This window comes from Cryptomeria japonica, chromosome 10 (genome assembly GCF_030272615.1).
Source record: "Cryptomeria japonica chromosome 10, Sugi_1.0, whole genome shotgun sequence".
In the NCBI taxonomy this organism is placed as follows: Eukaryota; Viridiplantae; Streptophyta; class Pinopsida; order Cupressales; family Cupressaceae; genus Cryptomeria; species Cryptomeria japonica.
The window spans coordinates 784,959,552-784,984,421 of record NC_081414.1 but is presented as its reverse complement, the minus strand read 5'-3'; the positions used below and the strand labels follow the sequence as shown (position 1 = coordinate 784,984,421).

The 24,870-nt window shown below is 37.3% G+C and overlaps 1 protein-coding gene across 1 annotated transcript in view; it reads left to right on the top strand.

Annotated features, from left to right (window-relative positions):
- The first annotated feature begins 5,286 nt into the window (after window positions 1–5,286).
- Window positions 5,287–24,870, top strand: part of LOC131039274 (protein LURP-one-related 5-like) — a 52,205-nt gene continuing 32,621 nt past the window's right edge. Inside the window, exon 1 of the mRNA XM_057971977.1 lies at window positions 5,287–5,471. Coding sequence (XP_057827960.1) covers window positions 5,287–5,471 — 185 coding nt within the window. The remainder of the gene's footprint in view (window positions 5,472–24,870) is intronic.

Below are 24,870 nucleotides of genomic sequence, written 5' to 3'. Positions count from 1 at the left end.
CCTCCTCTATGCTATCATCTGCATGCATGAATGCGATGTGTACAAAAATAGAAACTTGTGTAGAGTGATAATACATAGACTGAACTTCATTTTGAGGTTGTAGTGTATAATTTTCAGCAAAATCAACAATAGAGACAATGGTACCAAGAGGAAATGTGTCCTTACATAACTTGAATTTCTCATCTAACCATAGAGCTCTATGTGTATGCATTATGTACTCATAAACTAGTTTCTCTTGAAACATTTTCATAAATTCAGCTACACAGATATCATTTTTCACTAGCTCACATCTCTTCAAATCTTTTCCATCTTTAACTCCATATGTGACTATCTTGTATTTTCTGAAAGAAACTAGTTTCATACCAATTTCATGTGTTCTCTCCAAATGTATGCATCTTGGTAAACATTGCAAACCACCACATATAGCACAAGAACCTTTGAAACAAGGCATCTTATAATAAATGCAACCATCATTTCTATTACATAGCACACTTGAAATATATTCTCTTACTGACTTAGGAGATGCTTGTATATTGCATTCTTGCATAACATCATTAGTGTGCAAAGTAGAACAAATATGATGAAAAAATATCATAGTGCATGGAAAATTCAATATGCATCCTACAACAACACGTGGTGCGTACATGATTAATCTTAATATAAAAAGGTTTTATCATTTCAAAAAAAAATTGACAAATTTTAATTTGAGGAAACTTTTGAAGGAATCTTTCATAAAATTTAGTTTGAGTCATATCCAAATAGTGTTTGAAATGTGGCTCATGATTTGTAGACCCAATTCACCTTTTAACAACATCTCTTTGGTTGGACGAAACTCTTGTGTTGTCATGCCAAAAAAATTCAATTAATGTTCTTAGTGCATCAACAACAACCTTGTCTTTGCGTGGTACTCTACCCGAGAATGCCCAAAGAGAATTATTGTTAGGTTCCTCTATTTTTTCCCGCCTCTTTAATGCTTTACTTAATGTTGTTCTACTAACATTTAATGACTTACTTGTTTTTCTTATCAAACGATCTTTTTTTATTTTCTTGCTCATTATGGTTTATGTAATGACACATCGAGTTGCATTAGAATCTTTAGTACGTGATTTTGAACCAATAGCTTGATATGCATCAAATAGATTTCTCACAATAGTTCTTTCACTATTACTTTCAGATGAAATTAGGCCTAGAATTTTTATTCTCTCTAAAATTCAAATTTTTAATCATTTAAACAAATAATTGACATCTTGCGATTTGATTTAAGTTTTCAAAATGGTTTTTCCATATTCTTTTAACCATTCTCCTACAAGTTCATTCATTCATTTTATTGGGAATTGGCTTCAATATATTCTCATCAATGTCAATTAGATACTTTGGTTTCCTACGAATGATTCTAGAAGGTGTTAACATCGGTGCATTATGTACATTCAATTCATCAAATAGAGATGGTGTATGTTCATCATTTAATTGATTATTCAATGCAGTATCTTCTTCAATTGCATTAGGTTCATATAGTAAATCAAATGTCTCTTCTTCAATTGCATTAGGTGCATTATGTTCGTTTGGTAAATCAAATTGAGATGTTGAGGATGACATACCTTCTTCTCCCATTGTTCTTATGTCACGTAATTTCTTCATACAGTGCCTTTGCCTTTCCTTTTTAGCCTCTCATTGTTCCTCTTGTTGTTGCATCATTCCTCGCTTGTTCTTTCCCATGGTTGATATCGGTTGTCCTAACTAGAATCATATTACATATATATGTAAACAAAAGTTCATAAACAAACAAATAACCATAAATATGCATCTTATCGCTATTTTTTGGAATCAAACTATTAAACAATCACAATACTATTGACAAAACTAATAAGAACGACAATTCAATAATTTGAAATCATGCAAAAACAAAAAATTCACTTACTTCTATGTATAAAATAGTGATAGAAGTGCAAACACAATCCTGGTGGGGCCTTCAATGACCTCAAAACTTTTTTTGAGGTTGTTGAGGCTCTTGGGAAACTAAAACTATGTCTACGTACCACATACACGCTACATTAATAATTGAGTGTGTGTTGTTAGTCCATAAAATGTTGGGAAGGGCAACGATATTTTTGTTTTCCCATTCTGTACTAATAAGTAGTACGTACACGCTCCTAAGCCTAAAAATGTTATGGTAGGGTAGTGAATAATGGTCCCATTACCCCATATGCACTTACAAGTAATAAGTACCACATACGCCCTCCTATGCCTTAAAAAACTTATGGCAGGGTAGTGAACTAATAGGTTCAGTACCCCGTACGTGCTATTTCTAGTAAAAAAAATCGTGAATGAAAAGGGATGGAGGGAGAGAGAGAGAGAGAGAGGCGGGGGGGGAGAGTAGGGGGAGGGAGAGTTGAGGGGGCTGAAGGGAGGGGGGGAGAGAGGGAAAGAAGAGAGAGAAGGGGAGAGGGAGAGAGAGAGGGGAGATGAAGAGAGAGAGAGAGGGAAGGAGGGAGAGGGAGAGATAGAGGGAGAGGGAGAGAGAGGGAGAGGGAGCAAACGAAGGTAGAGAGAGAGAGAGAGAGAGGAGGAGGAGGAGGAGGAGAGAAAGAGAGGGGGGAGGGAGTGAAGGTAGAGAGAGGGAGAGAGGTAGAGGGATGGAGGGAGAGAGAGGGGAAGGGAAGGTAGAGAGAGGGAGAGAGATAGAGGGAGGGAGGGAGAGAGAGCAGGAGAGGGAGAGGGAGAGGGAGAGAGAGAGAGAGAGAGAGAGAGAGGGGGAAGGAGGGAGAGGGAGAGAGAGATAGGGATAGAAAGAGAGAGGGGAGGGAGAGAGAGATAGGGAGAGAGAGAGGGGAGGGAGAGAGAGATATGGAGAGAGAGAGAGAAAGGGGGAGGGAAGGTAGAGAAAGGGAGAGAGGTAGAGGGAGGGGGAGTGGTGCAGGAGCACCTAGTTGAGTAAAACTCCCATTTTTGAGTATTTAATGCTTTTATGTTTGTAATGTCTTGTGTTACATTGTTAATTTTGTTTTAGGTTGTTTTTTGTCATGTTTATTGGTTTTTATATCATTTTGGGCTCTAGAGATCAAGTTTTGCCTTTCAAGCTTTGAGTTGGCAATTTTTGGCAAAAATGTGCAAAATTGCCAAAACGGTCTTCTAATGCCTTCAAAAGAATTGAAACATGTTTTTTAGGTGTTTTTAAGAATTTCTAAGTTTTTTAGGCAATTTGACAAGGTTATGTTGTCAAAAATGCCTCATTGAGCAAGAAAAGTTGTCATTTGGCTTGAAAAGTTGTCAAAGTTGTCATTGTTTGGGTTTTTCTTGCAAAATATAGTTGTGAAAGCCTCCTATCCATACAAGGATTGATAAATAATTTAATGTACTATAAAAACACCTCCCTTTTCCTTTAATAAGGTTGGTGATTGTATGAGCAAGAACTTATCAATAAAAACATGAAATTTTGGCTTTTATGACTAGTTTTTTCTTCCTTTGAAAAACAATTCGTACTATAGCTCCATAGTCTATACTGTACCTTTGGAAGGTGTTCATAATAGTTTTATAATTCTCTCTAATTGATTCTGGTATTGTTTTCTCTTGTAAATTGGATTGTACAAAAATATTTGCAAATTGTGTGCTCGCTGCCTTGTCAAGGGTTTGAAGGTCTAAAATGTTACCACTTGGCCAATCTAGGTCTAGGATCCCACATAATGGATTTAGTCAAGTTGGAAATCATGTATATACTGTAAATATGCTCTATTTTGTGCCAAAATTTTGGTTGGAAGAAGAACTTGAGCGAATACTAGGCAAGTATTGGTTATTTGGCTAGTAGCATCAACAAAAACAAAAGATTTGCACCCAAAAGTAATTTGGAGTGAACAAATGAATGAGGAAAAGGTTTGGACATGTGACCAATAGTGTGAAGCATCATCTTTATGTGCTAGAATTTCTTGTTTCATTTAATCTTTCTCACTTTGTAAACAAAACAGTGAGTTCACTGTTTTTCTAAATTTTATTGTAAATTTGCTTATGGAATGCTTCGAAAGCATCATCCAAACCTTGTAACTGAGAAGGAATTGTAATAGGAGATAAATAAATGTTTGAAGACCTCATTAAGGTGTTTTTCCAACTCAAAACTCTTGATTTTGCAAGTCCCAAAGTGTAATGTTTGCTGACTAGTAAAAGGGCGGTGATTTGACTCTCACAGTGACAGTTTTAGTAATTTTTCAATTGTTTGCCAAGTGTTTGGCATAATGCTGGTCCAAAAAAGGTAGGGGAATATCTAATTTTGTATGGTAGAGGTCTCCAAGTAGTATGGGAGGATGAAATAAGTTTGATAGAGAGAATCCATGGTGGAAGCACCCAAACCCTCATGAAACCATATCTTTAAGCCTAAAATGGTGAACAGTCATTAAACCACTTTGAAGGAGTCCAAAACCAAACAAATCTCTTTTATTAGACCTAATCCACACTAACCAAATCATCCTCCATGGTCAAGAAGCCCATCATTGGGTAGGGTAAGCAAAAAAGTGCCAATTAGGCCTCCACGGGCTAATAGCCTTTTTGGGTTGCATAACACACAATTGACAGTTTTTGCCAAAATTCTTAGACCCGATTACAAGGAGAAGTTTTGGGCTTATGAAACTTTGTAAGAACATTAACAAATAGTCAAACAAGTGTTATCTGGTGCCTTGGGCAGTGTGCAACCTCATTTGGGGTTTTTTTTACCTTAGTTGGCGATTGTGAGTAAGTTAAGGGTTATGAACCATAAACAAAGTTTGATTGCCAAAACCTTGAAGAAGACCTTGCTATCCCTACATGAACATGTTAGAGTTGCTAATGTGCATTGGAAATAGCAAGTTAAATGCCAAGAGTAGGGGTTGAGAATGAGTAGTTGGGTGGAGTGAGTAATTTGAGTAGATTGAGCATGGGTGTGAGCCATCACCTAAAAGGGAGTTTATTAGGCAAGTGAACCATGAAGTGCTTGGCACTATAACCACAAGACTGATTGTGTAAACACATACAGTAGACTAAACAAGTGTTTGGGTAACAAATTGAACTACTTGAGCAAATTGGCCTTTTGAGCACTTTCCTAGCAATCTCCCTATCATAGTGGTATCAGAGCCAACAAAAGATTCAGGAGGAAAGAAACATTAGGCAAACATGGTGACCAATGCAGAATTGGCCAAGAAGGTTGAGGACCAAGAAGAGGAAAATAGGGCACCCAGAGAAAGATTAGATCAACTAGCAATGAAACTATCTGAAGTAGAAGTCAAAACTGAAGAAGTCCATGATAAGGTTGGAGATCAGGGTAAAATGATGGCAACAGAGGATGAGGTCCCCATGCCTGACCCTGTTATTGAGAAAGAACTATTCTTGAAAGCCTTGAGAGATATGAGTGGTAAAGCCTTAGAGGGAGTGGCTCTTTTTAGTGGGAAGATGGATCCAGATGCCCTTATAGACTGGATTGAAGGGCTAGAAACCATTTTGAATGTGATGGAGTGACTGAAGCACAAAAGGTTAAGGTGGCCAAATCAAGGCTAAGAGGGGTAGCCTTAACTTGGTGGAAGTTCATCCAAGAGGAAAGGGTGAAAGGAGGTAAGCAACCAATAGCCACCTGGAAAGCAATGGTAGCCAAAATAAAAGAAACCTACCTCCCAGAAGACTATGAAATACAACTTCACAAGAAAAGACAAAATTTGAGACAAAAAGACCTAGATGTTAGTAGCTACACTAAGGAGTTTCAAAAACTATGCATGAGACCCAGAGTAGTAGAGGATGAGATTATAAAAGTGGCAAGGTACTTGAATGGATTGAGGTGGAACATCTAGGAAGAGATGAGCTTGTTATGCCCACAAACAGTACACAAGTGCTATCAATTGGCACTTAAGGTGGAAGAGAAAGGTAGGAGAAAGCAAGAGCAAAACAATAGAGGAAGAGGTAGGGGAAGAGATGGTAGAGGCCATAGAGGCAATTTTGGGGGAAGGAGCATAGATCAACGATCCCAGGGAGAGTATAAACTTATTGAGCAAAGTGGGGATTCTCAGAGAAAACCCAACTATAGGGGTAGGGGATCAAGCAACCCCAGTAGGGGTAGATCTAATGGACTAGGGAGAGGGTCCTACTTCTCAACCATGAAGTGCTATAACTGCCAAAAGTTGGGCCACCCTACCTATAGATGCCCAGAGAAGCCCAGTTCATCCTATGGTGGTGAAAAGAGGGTAAACTATGTTCAGGAAGATGGAGGTAATACAAGAACTTCAACATTGAACCACCTAGCTTCAGAAGATGGTGAGATTTTAATGATCAAGAGAGTGTTAATGAAGAAGCCACATAGTATAGAGGCCTCACAGAGAAGAGCATTGTTCAGGATTAAGTGTAAGATCATAGGAAAGGTGTGTAAGGTGATCATAGATTCAGGATCCACGAATAATATCATATAAGAGGAAGCAGTAAGCAAATTGAAAATACCTAGGATACAACACAAGGAGCCATACAAAGTCACATGGTTGAATAAGGGACAACATGTGTTAGTAAATGAGCAAGCCTGGGTAGATTTCCACATAGGTGGATATGTAGATAGGATCCTATGTGACATCCTTCCTATGGATGCTTGCCACATGTTGTGGGGTAGGCTATGGTAGTTTGACCGAAAAGCACAACATGATGGGGAAAGAAACTCCTACTCATTTCAGAAAGATGGATTAACCTATCAAGTTCAATCCCTCATTGAAGAAGGAGAGAGCAGCAACAAAGTACTTAACATCTTGTTAGTGAATGAGAAAGAGTTCATAAAAACACTAGAAGAGGGTGAAGGAGTGGGATTTGCACTCATAGTGAAACCCAAGGAAGAAAAGGTCGAAAAGAAAGTTGAGATACCATATGAGGTGTAGCAAATCCTTGATAACTTCAAACAAATAATTAGTGATGGTACACCTGCGGCCTTACCACCTCCTAGAGCCATTAGCCATCAAATTGACTTCATACCTGGAGCCTCTTTGCCCAATAAGGCAGCCTACAAGATGACCCCTGAACAAAACAAAGAGGTAGCAAGACAAATACAAGAACTCTTAGACCAAGGGCTGATTAGGAAAAGCATTAGTCCTTGTGCAGTACCTACAGTGTTGGTACCTAAGAAGGGTGGAACATGGAGGCTTTGTATAGATTCCAGAGCCATAAACAAGATCACCATCAGATACAGATTTTCCATACCCAGGATAGAGGACTTGATGGATTGTTTGGGGGGTGCACAATATTTCAGTAAGATTGACTTGAAGAGTGGTTACCATCAAATAAGAATCAAAGAGGGGGATGAATGGAAGGCAGCTTTCAAAACAAATGAGGGTCTCTATGAGTGGCTTGTCATGCCTTTTGGACTCTCTAATGCTCCCAGCACATTCATGAGACTCATGAATGAAGTTTTACATGATTTCATTGGCAAGTTTGTTGTTGTGTATTTAGATGATATTCTTATTTTCAGTAAGACTAAGGAAGAGCATTTGAAGCATTTAGCTATTGTTTTGAGACAGTTATCTGATGAACAGCTAACCATTAATCTAGAAAAATGTGATTTCTTGAGGCAAGAATTGGTCTATCTTGGTTTTGTTGTATCAAGAGGCAATCTAAAAATGGATCACTCTAAAGTTGCAGCAATAGCCAGTTGGCCAACTCCTAAGACAGCCAGTGATGTCAGAAGCTTCCATGGTTTGGCACAGTTTTACAGAAAGTTCATCAGGAGATTCAGTGAGATTTGTGCTCCAATGTTAGACACCATCAAAGGGGGTGTAAAGGTAACATTTTAGTGGACAATTGCAGCCAATAAGGGGTTTGAATTATTGAAAACTAAAGTAGATACTCAACCAGTACTCATTTTACCTAGTTTTGACAAACTTTTTACTATTGAATGTGATGCTAGTAATATTGTTGTAGGAGTTGTTTTAAGTCAAGAAAATAGACCAATTGCATTCTTTAGTGAGAAGTTTAATGATGCAAAGAAAAAGTACTCTTCCTATGATTTAGAACTCTATTCATTAGTACAAGCACTTAGGAAGTGGAGACACTATCTTCTTCCTAAAGAGTTTGTTGTATACACAAATAATTAGGCACTTAGTTTCTTGAACTCACAGGATAAACTGAATCATAGGCATGTTAAATGGGTAGAATACTTACAAGCTTACACTTTTACTCTTAAGCATAAGAAGGGTCAGTTGAATAAAGTAGCAGATGCTTTAAGTAGAAGGTTGTTAACTATTCATGAGATTCAAGTTCAAAGCATTGGTATTGATAGTTTCAAAGACATGTATCCTACTGATGATGATTTTGTTGAAGCTTATAAAGTTTTCCAAGCTTTTGAGAATAACTTCCATGGTGCATATGCTGATTTCACTTTGCAGGATGGTTTGTTATTCAGGGGTGGACAGTTGTGTGTTCCAAAAGGTTCTGTGAGAGAGAACCTCATTCAAGAGAAGCACAATGGGTGCTTAAGTGGACATTCTGGTCTCAACAAGACCTTAGAGTTGGTTCAAAGGTTCTATTATTGGCCTAAGATGCAGAAAGACATCAGGAGGTATGTTGAGAAGTGCTTGGTATGTAAGAAAGCAAAGGTAATTCCTCTAATTCTGGTTTATATCAGCCTCTTCCCATTCCACATAGGCCTTGGGATTGCATTAGTATGGATTTTGTGGTAGGATTACCTAGAACTCAAGCAAGATTTGATAGCATCTTTGTAGTAGTTGACAGGTTTAGCAAAATGGCTCACTTTATTCCTTGTAAGACAACACATGATCCAAGTCATATTGCTTATTTGTTTTTCAAAGAAGTTGTTAGAATTCATGGTTTTCCTACTAGCATTGTTTCAGATAAGGATGTTAAGTTTCTTGGTCATTTCTGGAAGACATTGTGGAAGAGATTGTGTACTAATCTCTCTTTTGGTTCAGCTTATCACCCACAAACTGATGGCCAAGCCAAAGTTGTGAAAAGGTCTCCTGGAAACATGCTTAGGTGCTTGACAAAGGAATATGGGTAGAGTTGGGACCAGCTCATTCATCAAACAGAATATGCCTACAATGACAGTGTTAATTGGTCTACAAGTAAAAGTCCATTTGAAGTTATTTATGGTATGCATCCAAAGGGTATAATGGAGTTGAGGGATATCACTAACTTGCAGCATAAGAGTGGAACAGTAGATGACATGGCTCACTCCATGAAGGAGGTTCATGAGCAAGTGAGGTAAGCTCTCCAAGATGCCTCTAAAAAAGTCAAGGCAAGAGCGGATGCTACAAAGAGAGATGTTCAGTTTTCCATAGGTGATTATGTGATGGTTAATTTGAATAAGGCAAGGCTACAAAAGGGAGTTCCAATCAAACTTCAGATGAGGAGGATAGGCCCTTGCAAGATCTTGGCTAAGTATGGGTCTAATGGTTACAAAGTTGATTTGCCTACTAATGTTTCTTTGTCCCCCATTTTTAATGTTGCAGATCTGATTGCTTTCAGAGGGCAGCCACCTGAGGAGATTCAAAGAGTTTTAGATGTTTATAAATCCCTTTCTGATCTATCTCTCCCTTCTCTTTCTTTTCCCCAAGCAAAACAGGTTCTAGACTCCAGGATTCTCAAAAAGACAAGGAATCACACCTACATGGAGCATCTAATCAAATGGAAGTATCAGCCTCTCTCAGAGGCCACATGGATACCTAAAGCTCACTTTAAAAAATTTGGCATACCTTCTTCTTTTCTGCCTCAAGGAGTCACATGACTTCTTTGTTTTGGGGGGAATATGGTGCAGGAGCACCTAGTTGAGTAAAACTCCCATTTTTGAGTATTTAATGATTTATGTTTTTAATGTCTTGTGTTAGGTTGTTAATGTTGTTTTAGGTTGTTTTGTGTCATTTTTAGTGGTTTTTATATCATTTTGGGCTCTAGAGATCAACATTTGCCTTTCAGGCTTTGAGTTGGCAATTTTTGGCAAAAATGTGCAAAATTGCCAAAAAGGTCTTCTAATGCCTTCAAAAGCATTGAAACATGTTTTTTATGTGTTTTTAAGCATGCCTAAGTTGTTTAGGCAATTTGACAAGGTTAGGCTGTCAAAAATGCCTCATTGAGCAAGAAAAGTTGTCATTTTTGGGGTTTTTCTTGCAAAATATAGTTGTGAAAGCCTCCTGTGCATACAAGGATGGATAAATAATTGGATGGGCTATAAAAAAACCTCCCTTTTCCTTGAATAATTTTGGTGATTTTATGAGCAAGAACTTTTCAATAAAAACATGAAATTTTGGCTTTTATGACTGGTTTTTTCTTCCTTTGCAAAACAGTCCGTACTGTAGCTCCATAGTCCGTACTGTACCTTTGGAAGGTGTTAATAATATTTTTATAATTATCTCTAATTGATTTTGGTATTTTTTTCTCTTGTAACTTGGATTGTACAAAAATATTTGCAAACTGTGTGCTCGCTGCCCTGTCAAGGGTTTGAAGGTCTAAAATGTCACCACTTGGCCAATCCAGGTCTAGGATCCCACATAATGGATTTAGTCAAGTTGGAAATCATGTATATACTATACATATGCTCTATTTTGTGCCAAAAGTGTGTTTGGAAGATGAACTTGAGCGAATACTAGGCAAGTATTGGTTATTTGGCTTGTAGCATGAACAAAAACTCGAGATTTGCACCCAAAAGTAATTTGGAGTAAAAAAATGAATGAGGTAGAGGTCTGTACATGTGACCAAGGGTGTGAAGCATCATCTTGATGTGCTATAATGTCTTTTTCTATTTAATCTTTCTCACTTTGTAAACAAAACAGGGAGTTCACTATTTTTCTGAATTTTGTTGTAAATTTGCTTATGGAATGCTTCAAAAGCACCATCCAAGCCTTGTAACTAAGAACGAATTGTAATAGGAGATAAATCAATGTTTGAAGACCTCATTGAGGTGTTTGTCCAACTCAAAACTCTTCATTTTGTAGGTCCCAAATTGTAATGTTTGCTGACTGGTAAAAGGGCAGTGATTTGACTGTCAGAGTGACAGTTTTACTGATTTTTCAATTGTTTGCCAAGTGTTTGGCATAATGCTGATCTAACAAAGGCAAGGGAAGCTCTAATTTTCTATGGTAGAAGTCTCCAAGTAGTATGGGAGGATGAAACAATTTTGATGGAGAGAATCCATGGTGGAAGCACCCAAACCCTCATGAAACCATATGTTTAAGCCTAAAATGGTTGACAGTAATTAAACCACTTTGAAGGAGTCCAAAACCAAACAAATATCTTCTCTTAGACCTAATCCACACTAACCAAATCATCCTCCATGGTCAAGAAGCCCATCATTGATAAGGGTAAGCAAAAACGTGCCAATTAGGCCTCCACGAGCTAGTAGCCTTTTTGGGTTGCATAACACACAATTGACAGTTTTTGCAAAAATGCTTAGACCCGATTACAAGGAGAAGTTTTGGGCTTATGAAACTTTGTAATAAAATTAACAAATAGTCAAACAAGTGATATCTAGTGCCTTGGGTAGTGTGTAGCCTCATTTGGGGGTTTTTTACCTTAGTTGGCGAATGTGAGTAAGTTAAGGGTTATGAACCATAAACAAAGTTTGATTGCCAAAACCTTGAAGAAGACCTTGTTGTCCCTACATGAACATGTTAGAGTTGCTAATGTGCATTGGAAATAGAAACTTGAATGCCACGAGCAGGGGTTGATAATGAGTAGTTGGGTGGAGTGAGTAATTTGAGTAGATTGAGCATGGGTGTGAGCCATCACCTAAAAGGGAGTTTATTAGGCAAGTGAACCATGAAGTACTTCACACTATAACCACAAGACTGATTGTGTAAACACATACAGCAGACTAAATAAGTTTTTGCGTAACAAATTGAACTACTTGAGCAAATTGGCCTTTTGAGCACTTTCCTAGCAATCTCCCTATCAGAGAGAGAGAGAGAGAGGCGAGGGGGGGGGGGCGAGAGGGAGAGAGAGGTAGAGGGAGGAAGATGGAGAGAGAGGGAGAGAGAGAGAGAGGTAGAGGAAGAGAGAGAGAGGGGGGGAAGAAGGGAGAGGGAGATAAAGGTAGAGGGAAGAAGGGAGAGAGGGAGGGAGAGGAAGAGAGATGGAGAGAGAGGGAGAGAGAGTGGGAGGGAGAGAGAGAGAGAGAGAGAGAGGAGGGGGGAGAGAGGGAGTGGGAGAGAGAGGGAGAGAGAGAGAGGGAGGGGGAGGGGGAGGGAGGGAGGGAGAGAAAAAAGGTCATGGAGGAAGGGAGAGAGAAGTAGAGGGAGGGACAGGGACAGGGAGAGGAAGAGAGAGAGAGAGAGAGAGAGGGGGGGAGAGGGAGAGAGAGGGAGAGAGAGATGGAGAGGGAGGGGGGAGGGAGGGAGAGAAGAAGGATTATGGAGGAAGGGAGAAGGGGAGAGATGGAGAGAGAGGTAGAGGGAGGGACAAGGACAAGGAGAGGGAGAGAGAGGGAGAGATGGAGAGAGAGGTAGAGGGACGGAAAAGGATAGAGAGAGAGAGAGGGGGGGAGACAGAGGGAGATAGAGAGAGGGGGAGGTAGGGAGAGAAGAAGGGGTATGGAGGAAGGGGTACGGAGGAAGGGAGAGGGAGAGAGATGGGGGGAGAGTAGGGGGTGTTAGTATTATGGATGTGTTGCATTAGTTTTGTCATTGATGTCAACACTTATCCTTCTAGAGATCTTTGGTTATGTTCAACCGGCACATTGTGTTCATCGGCATGTTCAGTGACTTATGCACGGTCATCGGTATATTATTCATCGGTAGGTTATATTGTTTATCGGTAGGTTATATTGTTCACCGGCACTAAGGATGACTTGTTATCATCTGGAGATTACTTGGTTATGTTGAAGACATTGTTTGGACACTTGGTTTTGGTATTTTTGTTATTGGTCTAATCGGGTTGACATATTTTGTGTTACCAGCAAATTGGTGTAGGTTATGGACCAGTATGCATTATCTAATCCAGATCAACATGACACGTTATGGAGATGATTTATTATTGTTGTAAATGTATTGAGATGACATGATGCATCGCATCTTGACTTGTTTGTAATTGATTTTATTGTAATATTCTTAGTAAGCCAACCTACACATTTAGTCCTAGGTTTTGGTATATATGCAAGATCTCAATTATGAGATAAAGGAGTAGAGAAGTAATGGTATATGGTATTGTAACATGGTATGTGCAAATATTGAAGATCATATGAGAAAACCATAGAGAAGGTTCAAGGAATGTTTGAAGGTGATTATCAGAGCTTAACCGGTATTGAATCCAGCATTGGAGATGCTACTTTGAGTAGTACATTATCATTGGATTTAACCACCCAATTGTAGTTAGTGTGACTCCTATTTTGTGTTTGAGTAGTGAGCTCTAGGAGGTTGGCCTTTCTGCATGTGCAGACCCCATTTGTATACACATACTATCTGTAGTAGTATCATCTGATTATGGGTAAGGTTTCCCATTGTGGTTTTTCCTCTTACAGGGTTTCCACATACAAATCTTTGTGTTATGTGTTCTGGATGTTGTTTCTCTTTCTGTTTTGTGCATTGAGTTTCACCGGTATTAATATTAACTGTTAATCTGTCAACCGGCATTAAGTTTGGTTTACCGGTATTATGCATATTAAGTTATATTTGGGTTGAAATTAATAGACAATTGATTCACCCCCCCCCCCCCCCCCCCAGTTGCCTCCTGGGTCCTAACAATTGGTATCAGAGCCAAGTTCTCTTTTTGCAAACGTTTAACAGCTTGAGAAGATTCTATGGCACAAACTTTTTCAGGAAGGACAATCTGAAACTTGATGGAACTAACTATGGTATATGGAAGATCAAAATGTAGACACATCTGAATTGCATTGGAAGAGACATATGGGATGTTACAAATAATTTCTATGTTGGTCCTACACCGAATAAACCTAATACACCAACATTGGGTAAGGATCGAGAGAATGATTGCAAAGAAGGAGAAGCACTCTTGAGTGCCTTGTCAGATTAGTAAATCATGGGATTATCAGACTGAACTACTACTAAAGCTATTTGGGTTAAATTGGAGACATTGAATGAAGGAGATACCACTGTCAAATTGCAAAACTGGAACACTTCTGGGTCAAGTATGAAAATTTGAAAATGGAAGAAGATGAAATAATCTTTGCTTTTATGGAAAGAGTTAATGAAATTGTTTTGGGAATACAATGTTGTGGAGGATCCTTAAGTGAAGATGAAATTGTTTCTAAAGTTTTAAGAGAATTGCCATAGGCATACAAAATGAAAGTAATTGATATTAATGAGTTGAGAACAATGCCTAATACATCAGTATCTAGAGATACCTTGGTTGGAAAACTTTTAGCATTTGAGCTTGAGGAATTTGGTCTTGTTGCTATAATTAAGACAGTTTTGGCCTTCAAAGCATCATCATCATCATCTGACAAATCTTATTGGAAAGCACTTTATGCAAGAGAACTTGAAGATATCAGAAAGGAAAATGAAGTGGAAGAACTTGAAGCACTATTTGCAAGGAAAATGCCTAAAGGTCCTATTGGAAGTAAGTATGAAGGTAAAGCACCATTTAAATGTTTTAATTGCAATAAAGTTGGTCATATGGCATCTAGATGTCCTAATACACATGCAAGATTGAGAGAAGAGGCTAAAAGAAGATATAAGCATAACCCTAAATATCAAAGATGTAGATTGCAGAAGAACAGAGACAAATCATGTTACTATGTTGATGAAGGAGTTACTAGTGATTCTGATGAAGAACCGGTAGACAATGGATGGGCTTTTATTGCAATAAAAGAAAATCAATCGTCACCTACTGTTCCACCGGTAGAGCAGGCCTTGGCAGCTAAAATTGAAGAAAAGGATGAACGGATTATAGATTCTAGACGTTCACATCATATGACTGGTGATAAAAGTAAATTCTTGTCTTTTCAAGAATACAATGGAGGTCTAGTAATATTTGGGGATGATAAAGCTTGTTTGATCAAAGGAAAAGGCACTATATCTTTTGATGGTAAGCACAATACTGACAATGTTTATTATGTTTAAGGTTTGAAGCATAATCTTTTGAGTGTTGGTCAATTAGTTGAAAAGGGTTTTCAGTTATAGTTCAAGAATGGTAAATGCAAAATCATGAATAGAACTGGTTTGGAGATTGCAACCGGTAATCATAATAGAGGTAATATCTTTCATTTGAATAACAGTGAAAAGACATGCTTGATTACACATATTGATGAAAGTTGGTTATGGCATAAGAGACTTTGTCATGTGAATTTTGATTGCATTGTAAAGATCAGTTCATCTAAGGCAGTAATGGATTTACCTAAGATTGTAAAACCTCATAATCTGGTATGTAAGGAATGTCAAATGGGAAAGCAAGTTAGAACAACTTTTAAGAGTATTTCTGATAAATCCAATAATGTTCTTGGTTTAACCAATACTCACTTGTGTGGTCCGGCAAGAACAAGAAGTCTACAAGGAGATAGATACTTTATGCTAATCATTGATGATTGTTCTAGAATGTGTTGGGTTACTTTTCTCATGGAGAAATTAGAAGCTTTTGGAAAATTCAAACTGTTCAAAGAAATGGTAGAGAATGAAACCGGTAAGAAAATCAAATGTTTAAGATCAGATCAAGGAGGAGAATTCACATCTAAGGAGTTCAATACATTTTGTGAAGTGAATGGAATCAGAAGACAACTATCAGCACCCCAAACACCTCAGCAAAATGGAATTGTGGAAAGGAAAAACATAATTATTCTGGATGCATCTAGAAGCATGATATTGGAAACAAATCTACCTCATGTGTACTGGAGAGAAGCAGTGAATACTGGGTTTACACTTTTAACAAAGTTCACATGAAAGGTGAAACCGGTAAGACCCCTTATGAACTATGGTTTGCTAATACTCCTACTCTTAAATACTTCAGAATATTTGGAAGCAAAAGTTATATTAGGAGAGATGTGTATATTGGTAAATTTGATCCTAGAAGTGATGAAGGAATATTTCTTGATTATTCATCTAAGAGCAAGGCATATAGATGTTTTAATAAAAGATTGCAGAAGATCATTGAGAGTGCTAATGTGAATATAGATGAACAATTTAGAGGAAATTCAAGATCTATAAATTATGAGCTGGCAGTTGAGATGATCATAAATGAACCTATACAGAGTGCACCGGTACAGAGTGTGGATTCAGTCACACTAGCATCATGAGAGAATTCCACGGTGACTGAAGAATAGCATCAAGTGAACAAACCCAGGTATGTAAGACTAAATCACTCTGAAAGATAGATAATTGGGAATAATTATCAAGGTGTTATGACAAGAGGAAGATTGGAAAATGAAGAGGTATGTTTAATTTCTCAAATTGAACCAGCATCTATTATTGAGGCATGTGAAGATAAACATTGGATTAAATATATGGAAGATGAATTAGAACAAATTGAAAAGAATAATACATGGACATTAGTTCCTCGGCCTAAAGACAAAAATGTAATTGGAACTAAATGGGTATTTAGAAATAAACTCAATGAAGATGGTAAGGTAATCAAAAACAAAGAAAGATTAGTGTGTAAAGGATATTCACGGAAAGAGGGAATTAATTATAATGAAACCTTTGCACCGGTAGCTAGAATTGAGGCAATCAGATTTTTTCTTGCATTTGCAGCTCACAAGAACTATAAAGTATATCAGATGGAGGTAAAATGTGCATTTCTGAATGGTGATCTTGAAGAGGAAGTTTACATTGAACAACCTGATGGATTTTTATTGACAAATAATGAAGATATGGTTTGCAGATTAAGGAAAGCTTTGTATGGATTGAAGCAAGCTCCTAGAGCTTGGTATGCTAGATTGGACAAATATCTTTTGAAGCTTGGTTACACTAAAGGTAATGCTGAAAACAACTTATATTTCAAAGTGACTAATGATGACATCTTGGTTATTGAATTTTTTGTTGATGATATTATTTTTGGAGGAGAAGATGGATTGTGTAAAGACTTTGCTAATAAGATGTAGGAAGAATTCAAAATGTCTATTATTGGGGAGATAAAATTCTTTTTAGGATTGCAAATTTCACAAACTAATAAAGGTATATTCATCTGTCAAACAAAATACTTGAAGGAACTATTGAAGAAATTTGGTATGGAAAATTCCAAACCGGTAAGTACTCCTATGACTACAACTAATAAATTGACATTGAAGGATGATTCCGCTCCTGTTAATCTAACAAGATATAAATCTATGATTGGAGGTTTACTGTATTTGACACAAACAAGACCTGATATAATGAATGCAGTATGTATTGTTTCAAGATTTCAGAGTAATCCTAAAGAAAATCATGAATCGGCAGTGAAAAGGATTTTTCAGTATCTACAAGGCACAACAAATCTTGGTTTATGGTATCCTAAAGATGAAAATTTTGATCTATGTGCATACACTGATGCAGATTGGGTGGGAGATATAGATGACAGAAAGAGAACCATTGGCGGAGCATTCTTTCTTGGTAGCAGAGTTGTACACCATTATCAACAGCAGAATCAGAATATATTGCGACAGCAACTAATTGTACTCAGGTATTATGGGTTAAGAAAATGTTGAAGGATATTAAGGTAAAATACAAAGAACCAATAATCATTTATTGTGATAATTTAGCAGCGATTTATATATCAAATAATCTGGTATTTCACTCTAAGACTAAACATGTTTCTATCAAATATAATTTTCTGAAAGAGAATGTTGAAGAAAAAGAAGTGAGATTGGTTTATGTGAATACTAAAGAGCAGATTGCAGATATCTTTACTAAGCCTTTTCCTAAGGAAACTTTTGAATATCTCAGAGAGAAGCTTGGGGTAATACCCTCATCAGTAGAGACTTAGACAGTTGATGATTGGCATCAAACTGGCAGAAATTAATAGAGAAACCTTTTTCCAGCTTTGATGGAGGAGAGCTACTTCTCAGGGGGAGTATTTGGTTATAACAATTGGTTATATGAATTGATTGTATGTTCTGGTATTTGTATTGCTTTGGCATATGATGTCAAAGGGGGAGAGGTATCTATGGAAAAAATTTGTATGTAGGAAATATTATCCTAGGGGGAGAGATTATTCATTGAGGGAAAGATATATTTCTGGTATTGATCTATTCTAGAGATTGTTGGTTTTTGGTTTTTGGCATTCTGTTTTGGCACTTAGATGTTTTTCCATCTTTTGTTGCCATCAATGCCAAAGGGGGAGATTGTTGGTATTATGGATGTGTTGCACTATTTTTTTCATTGATGCCAACACTTTTCCTTCTATAGATCTTTGGTTATGTTGAACTGGCACATTGTGTTCATAGGCATGTTCAGTGACTTATGCACAGTCACCGGTATATTGTTCACCGGCACTAACGATGACTTGTTATCATCTGGAGATCACTTGGTTATGTAAAGACATGGTTTTGATAGTTCTTATACTAATTGTTAAGTACAGATGCCAAGCTAACAAGATGAGAAGGGGGGGTGAATCATATAAACATAATCTTCCATAAAATCAATAGATTCAACCTCGATAACATATACTTCAACAATATAACCAAAACTGCTAAACATGCAAACTTATAAGCATATAAACATCATAACACTCATAACACCAGATTTAATGTGGAAACCCAAATAGGGAAAAACCGCTATGGGATTTCAGACCCACTAAAAATATACTCGTCTAGAGTCTGCTCGGTTAAAAGCAAATCCTGTTAAAGATTACAAACACATTGCTAGATGTGACCCGGTTAAGGGATTTCCCTCAAATCTGTAAGGATCTTCACCTTGTTAGAAGTGACCTTGTTAAAGGATTTCAAACACTCAATTAGAATGTCACCTTGCTAGAGGGTTTTACAAATAAGACTGTTAAGTCCACTCGGTTAAGAGATTTTCTGTCACTTTACAAAATAACAGTAATAAAACTCTATCTGCAACTTCACATCTAAAAATGCTAAAGCAAATTCTTATTTGCTTAATACAATCTAGTCATAGGACTTATCTTGTCCCTCTGTTGGGCTCTATACTCTATTTAATCAAACAAGTCTTCAAGCTTAAGTGCTCGATAATTACTATGTAGCATCCCTGTGCTCACACTTGCGTGCATTCATTGTTTATCAACAGTTCCTTATTTATAGACAATTTGCTAACCACTTAATCTCCTTGATCACATATCCCATGACCAATCATAGCCATCAGATCTTTAAACTTGACCAGGTTAAATGTATCCTTCGATCTGAAAACATTTTACCTCACCTTGGAACTTCCATAGATTTCTTGGAACTTGTGCTAAGGTATTGCGGTTCAATCTGAGCTATAGATCTTTCTGTCGATCTTCTATTGCCATAGATTCTTTAACAAACTTCATGCATGGCATACCAATCATTTAATCTATTCCAGCTCATCAGCTTCCTTCATTAAATAACACATTTAATCATTTAATGCATTCTGTTACAGCTCGGTTGCAACTCAGTAAATACTAAACTTCACTCTGTAGACATTCCGCCTTCATTAACCGATAGCGATAACCATAGTATTTATCGACTAGGTTCCTTAGGGTTTACCGACTAGGTTCTTTGCTTGGTAACATAGTATAGCATTAACCTTTCAATCAATAGCATATGTAGGATATCAAAACAATCTAAACATCATGATCTCATCATTGTCTAACTCGGTAATAGTTGCCCATTGAATAACTTATTTCTCCCCTTATTCATCACAGTCTTTCTGTGTCTTTTACCGACATATTTATACTCATCAAATCATACTTCTTAAGATATGGCAACATCATACTGAATTAGAAAATCAATTTCTTGACATCAATGACAAAATAAAAATATTAAGACAGTAAACATCCTTAATCAGTTATATCCATAATCATCAACAACCTTCTCAATATCCTTATTGAAATGCCAACGATCTCCCCTTGTCTGTTATAATGCCAATAGGTTTGGACACTTGGTTTTGGTATTTTGGTTATTGGTCTAATCGGGTTGACATATTTTCTGTTACCAACAAATTGGTCTAGGTTATGGACTGGTATGCGTTATCTATTCCAGATCAACAAGACACGATATGGAGATGATTTATTATTATTATAAATGTATTGAGCCAACATGATGCATCGCATCTTGACTTGTTTGTAATTGATTTTACTGTAATATTCTTAGTAAGCCGACCTACACATTTGGTGCTAGGTTTTGGTATATATGCAAGATCTCAACAGTGAGATAAAGGAGTAGAGAAGTAATGGTATATGGTATTGTAACATAGTATGTGTGAATATTGAAGATTGTATGAGAAGACCATAGAGAAGGTTCAAGGAAGGTTTGAAGGTGATTATCATGGCTTAACCGGTACTGAATCCAATATTGGAGATGCTACTTTGAGCAGTACATTATCATTGGATTTAACCATTCATTTGTAGTCAGTGTGACTCTTATTTTGTGTTTGAGCAGTGAGCTCTAGGCAGTTGGCCTTTTTGCATGTGTAGACCCCATTTGTATACACATACTATCTGCAGTAGAATTATCTGATTGTGGGTAAGATTTCCCATAGTGGTTTTTCCCTTTACAGGGTTTCCACATACAAATCTCTGTGTTATGTATTGTGGATGTTGTTTCTCTTTCTATTTTATGCATTGAGTTTCACCGGTATTAATATTAATTGCTAATCTATCAACCGGCATTAACTTTGGGTTACCGATATTATGCATCAAGTTTAATTAAGTTATATTTGGGTTGAAATTAATAGACAACTGATTCATGCCCTCCCTCTCTCAGTTGCCTCCCGGGTCCTAACAGGGGAGAGGGAGAGAGAAGGAGGGGGGAGGAAGGGAGAGAGGGAGAGAAGAAGGAGGGGGGAGGGATAGGAAGAGGGAGAGAAAGAGGTAAGGAGGGAGAGGGAGAGAAAGAGGTAAGGAGGGAGAGGGAGAGAGAGAGAGGGGGGGGGATGGAGATGAAGTCCTAAGGGGCCATTGGAGACCATATGAACCCTTAGGACACCATATGACCCCTAACAACACCATATGGTGTCCTAAGGGGTCATAAGGTGTCCTAAGGGTCATAGGACACCATAAGACACATAACGACATCATACGGTCTCATATGGTGTCTTAAGGGGTCATATGGTGTCCTAAGGGGTCACAGGACACCATATGACCTCTTAGGAAACAATATGACCTCTAATGACACCTACGGGGTCATATGATGGGATAATAAAATGATATATTATTTAAATTTGTGAATACAACATCATACAATACAACATCAATAGTTTAGTTTTGATATAGCTAAGTTAGACCATTGTCAGCATAAGAGAGACTCGAAGCGAACAAACAACGAGGCTTCGCTAGAAAGCAAGTGTAAGATCTTGACCTAACCCTAAGAGTATTGCCTTTCTAAAACATATGATTCTATTTAATTTGTAAGGTTATAGGATTGATCTCGATTGCGACTATAGGAATTACACAATTGATTTCTTTCATGGGTATGTACCCTTCCAATCCTTTTGACAAGTGATGATCATCATATACTACCACTACCATGCTTACAACAAACTTTAATTTCTTTAGGTCACATGCATTGTGTAACAACATGGGAACTCTCGCATACCCACCACTATCATTCTCTAGGACATCATCTGTGTTACTCTCCCTCTTTCTCTTCCTACTGGTTGTTTCCTTCTGAAAACATATTGTAGGTACTCTAACTCATCATTTTGCTTTGTTGACACTATTTTCCACATCTGCTTTGCACATTAAAAAACACATTCAAGAAGAATATTGTTGCAGGTTTCCTTGTTTGTCACAGTAATGCACCCGTGGTTCAATTTCAGACCCTTCTTCCTCCTATTCAATACACACACACAAATCCATCATTCAATTTTCTTAGGAGAGCATACATGATAAACATAATTTAAACAAACTTAGCGCATACACACTATTTATAGTAAGCATAGTGTGTACGTGCTATTTATAGTAAATATAGCACATACACGTTGTTTATAATAAACATAGCGCGTACGCGCTACTTACAACATAAGTACCCCATACGCGCTTTTGATTGTTTAGGCTTGGAAATAGGCCTGGATGACAAAGCTACGGTTTGGATGTTTTATTTCCCTCCATTTCCCTCATTTTTTATGTGTTTTATTTTATCAACTTGGTTTATCGAGTTTGTCATCATCGGGTTTACACTTCATCAAGTGGGTATTTCTAAAATTGCCACCATATTTTCACCCATCTTCTGAGATTTCTAACCATATAATTTTTTAAAAATTTGAACAACAATAACATATTATTATTGAATTTCTTTTACGAGTGTCTCCATAGTTCTCAAAGACATAGGTGCATCATGTTTTTAATAAATTTTGATATACTTATCCAAATTTTAAAAACTTTATATATTATTGTAGTGCACTTGATTCTTTACAATTTTTTTTAAAAAATGTATTTTCGATTTGTTTAGTGCAACTTATGCTTCATGCATGAACAAGTACCTAATTTTCAGGATGTGCTCGACTGGAAAAATCATTAAAAATACAATAATCAACAAAAAATTACAAAAAAAATACAAATCTTCTAGTGCTCACTCTTAACTATATTTCTGCCAAAGGATTTCTCAAAATACTAAATCTAACTATGACTTTTTTTATGCACATGTCAAACACTATGTTATGTTTTTCAAAAAAAATCAGGGTCTATTTTTTGTACGCGAAGGATTTGAACCCCTTAATCTTATCCATTTTTAAAAAAGTTTAATATTTTGGAAACTAGATTCAGAGTACTATAATATTTGTTCTTTGATTATCTTCATATCTTGATTGTATGACTTTCAAATTTTGCCTCCAAGTTCAGGTTCACCTGATTTCAGAAAAAAAAAAAAAAAAGTGTCCACTTATACCCCCCTTTTTTACCACCATCTTTGTGCACTTACCCAACAGGTAATGTTAGAAGGAATGGATATGGTCCAAAACAATGTCTGACTTCTTACAACTATAGTAAAATTGGACACGTTGCTATATTTTGTAGAAGATATGAGATGTTTATTGGTACGGTAAAGAGAATTGATGCTAACAAATAAAAGGAGAAGATGAATATGACATGAGTAAAGAAATTAGAAGAAAAGGTTTGAGAAAAGTGTGAGTATGGGTCCGCACCTTCTGGTGGTGTCGATTCCTCTTTCAGTAACTAGATAGTATGCATTGCTTGATGGGTAGAGTGGAATGAAAATCTAACAAACCCCCTTATGCTCTTGATGATAAGTTTTTTTTAGCATGTTAGAGGTTTTTTTGAGTGTTTTTAGATGGTTTTATTGATGAACAACATTGGTTTGGGGGTTTCTGGTTTTGGAAGATTTTTCTACCTGGATTATGTGCTCTACTTGTTATTTTTTAGGGCTCTTCCTTCCAACCCCATGCCTCCCTCCCATGCTCCTTGGATTTATGGTGGAAACTTTTTCCTTGTTGATTGTGCCTTACTTGTCTATCTATAGTCCAAGGTGACAGTTCTATTTTCAGGGAGACTATCTATTATGGGGTTTTTTTTGTTCATGGATTCCAAATTTGATGGAGGTCCTCTTGTTGGGTGGAGATGCTTTCTTGATCCTTGTCTTCTCAAGAGGCTCACTTTTTGTTCGGGTAGCATCTCTCAGTTCCTCTCAACCTGCCTTATTGAGGTGGGTCATTCTTCTATAGAGGGGAAGAGTTAGTGACTAGATGTTGTTAGATGGAACTTGTTTGGAGTTGACTAGTTGTTCAAAGATCTCTCTATGCCTTTACGATTTTGGCCCTTTTTTCCTATTGAGGCAAGGAGTTGATTCGGTGCAGGTATCTCATTCAACTTACGCTTATGGGGTTTTTAGGTTATGGGAGCCTATCAAAAGCCATTTTTAAGAACCTCAGAATCTTGATGGCTGAGTATGTGCTATGTATTGTTCCTATTCCTCTGATCCCTATTGAGGAGGTGATTATGGAGAGCTTTTGGTTTTCAGCCATGTTCTTGTTCCTCCTGGTTGAGGGAGCCAATAAAAACCCTCCTTCGTTAATAATTTTTTTGACTAGCTAGGTGTTTGCTACCAACTTTAAACGGCACACCTTGGTTTTTTATGGTTCTTGTATTTGGTAAGGGGTGTTGGGTGTGAGAGCCTAATATCAGGTTGTGGGAGCTTGGTTAAAACCCTCTTGTTTGGTTGTGGGTTCCTGTCAAAACCCTCAGTACCTTTCAAGTTATGGGAGCCTAATGAAAACCCTCTTATGTGGTTGTGGGAGCCAGTCAAAACCCTCAGAGTCTTGTCTCTTTGCTCAGGTCCAGCCTGATTTGTAATGTTTTCTTTTTTCCTTTGGCTGTCGTTTCACTGGAGGTTGGTTGTAGGGAATCTTTGAATATCTTTTGATCAGTTGTTTCATACTGAGTTTTGGATGTTGGTTCATCCAGGGGGTTTTGGGTCCCCTTAAAACCTGTTGTTTGGGGTTTTGGGTCCCCTTAAAACCTATTTTTTGGGGTTTTTGGGTCTCCTCAAACCCTTCTTTTCCCTTAATCAAAAACATTAGTTAGTCTAATAGAGTAATGCAGTAATTATGGCTTAAAGCTTGAGCTATTTGTTAAAGATGCATATAACTCAGAAATAATAGTGATCGTTTGTGCTTTCAATATAGATTTTAGACTCTACCTCATCATTGGTGAGGATCTAAAAGTCTACAAGGGATTCATCATGCAAATAGATGAATAAGTCATTAAAATTGTAAAGGAAATGGTCTGGATAGTGGGGATCCTAGAAGTTGTTGTGCTGGAACAGGTCCAAAAGTGAATTCTAATAATGCAAATATGATAGAGGTAGAAGAAAAATATTTTTGGAATTCATCAAAGGAGGAAGTTACTAAAGATAATGTTATA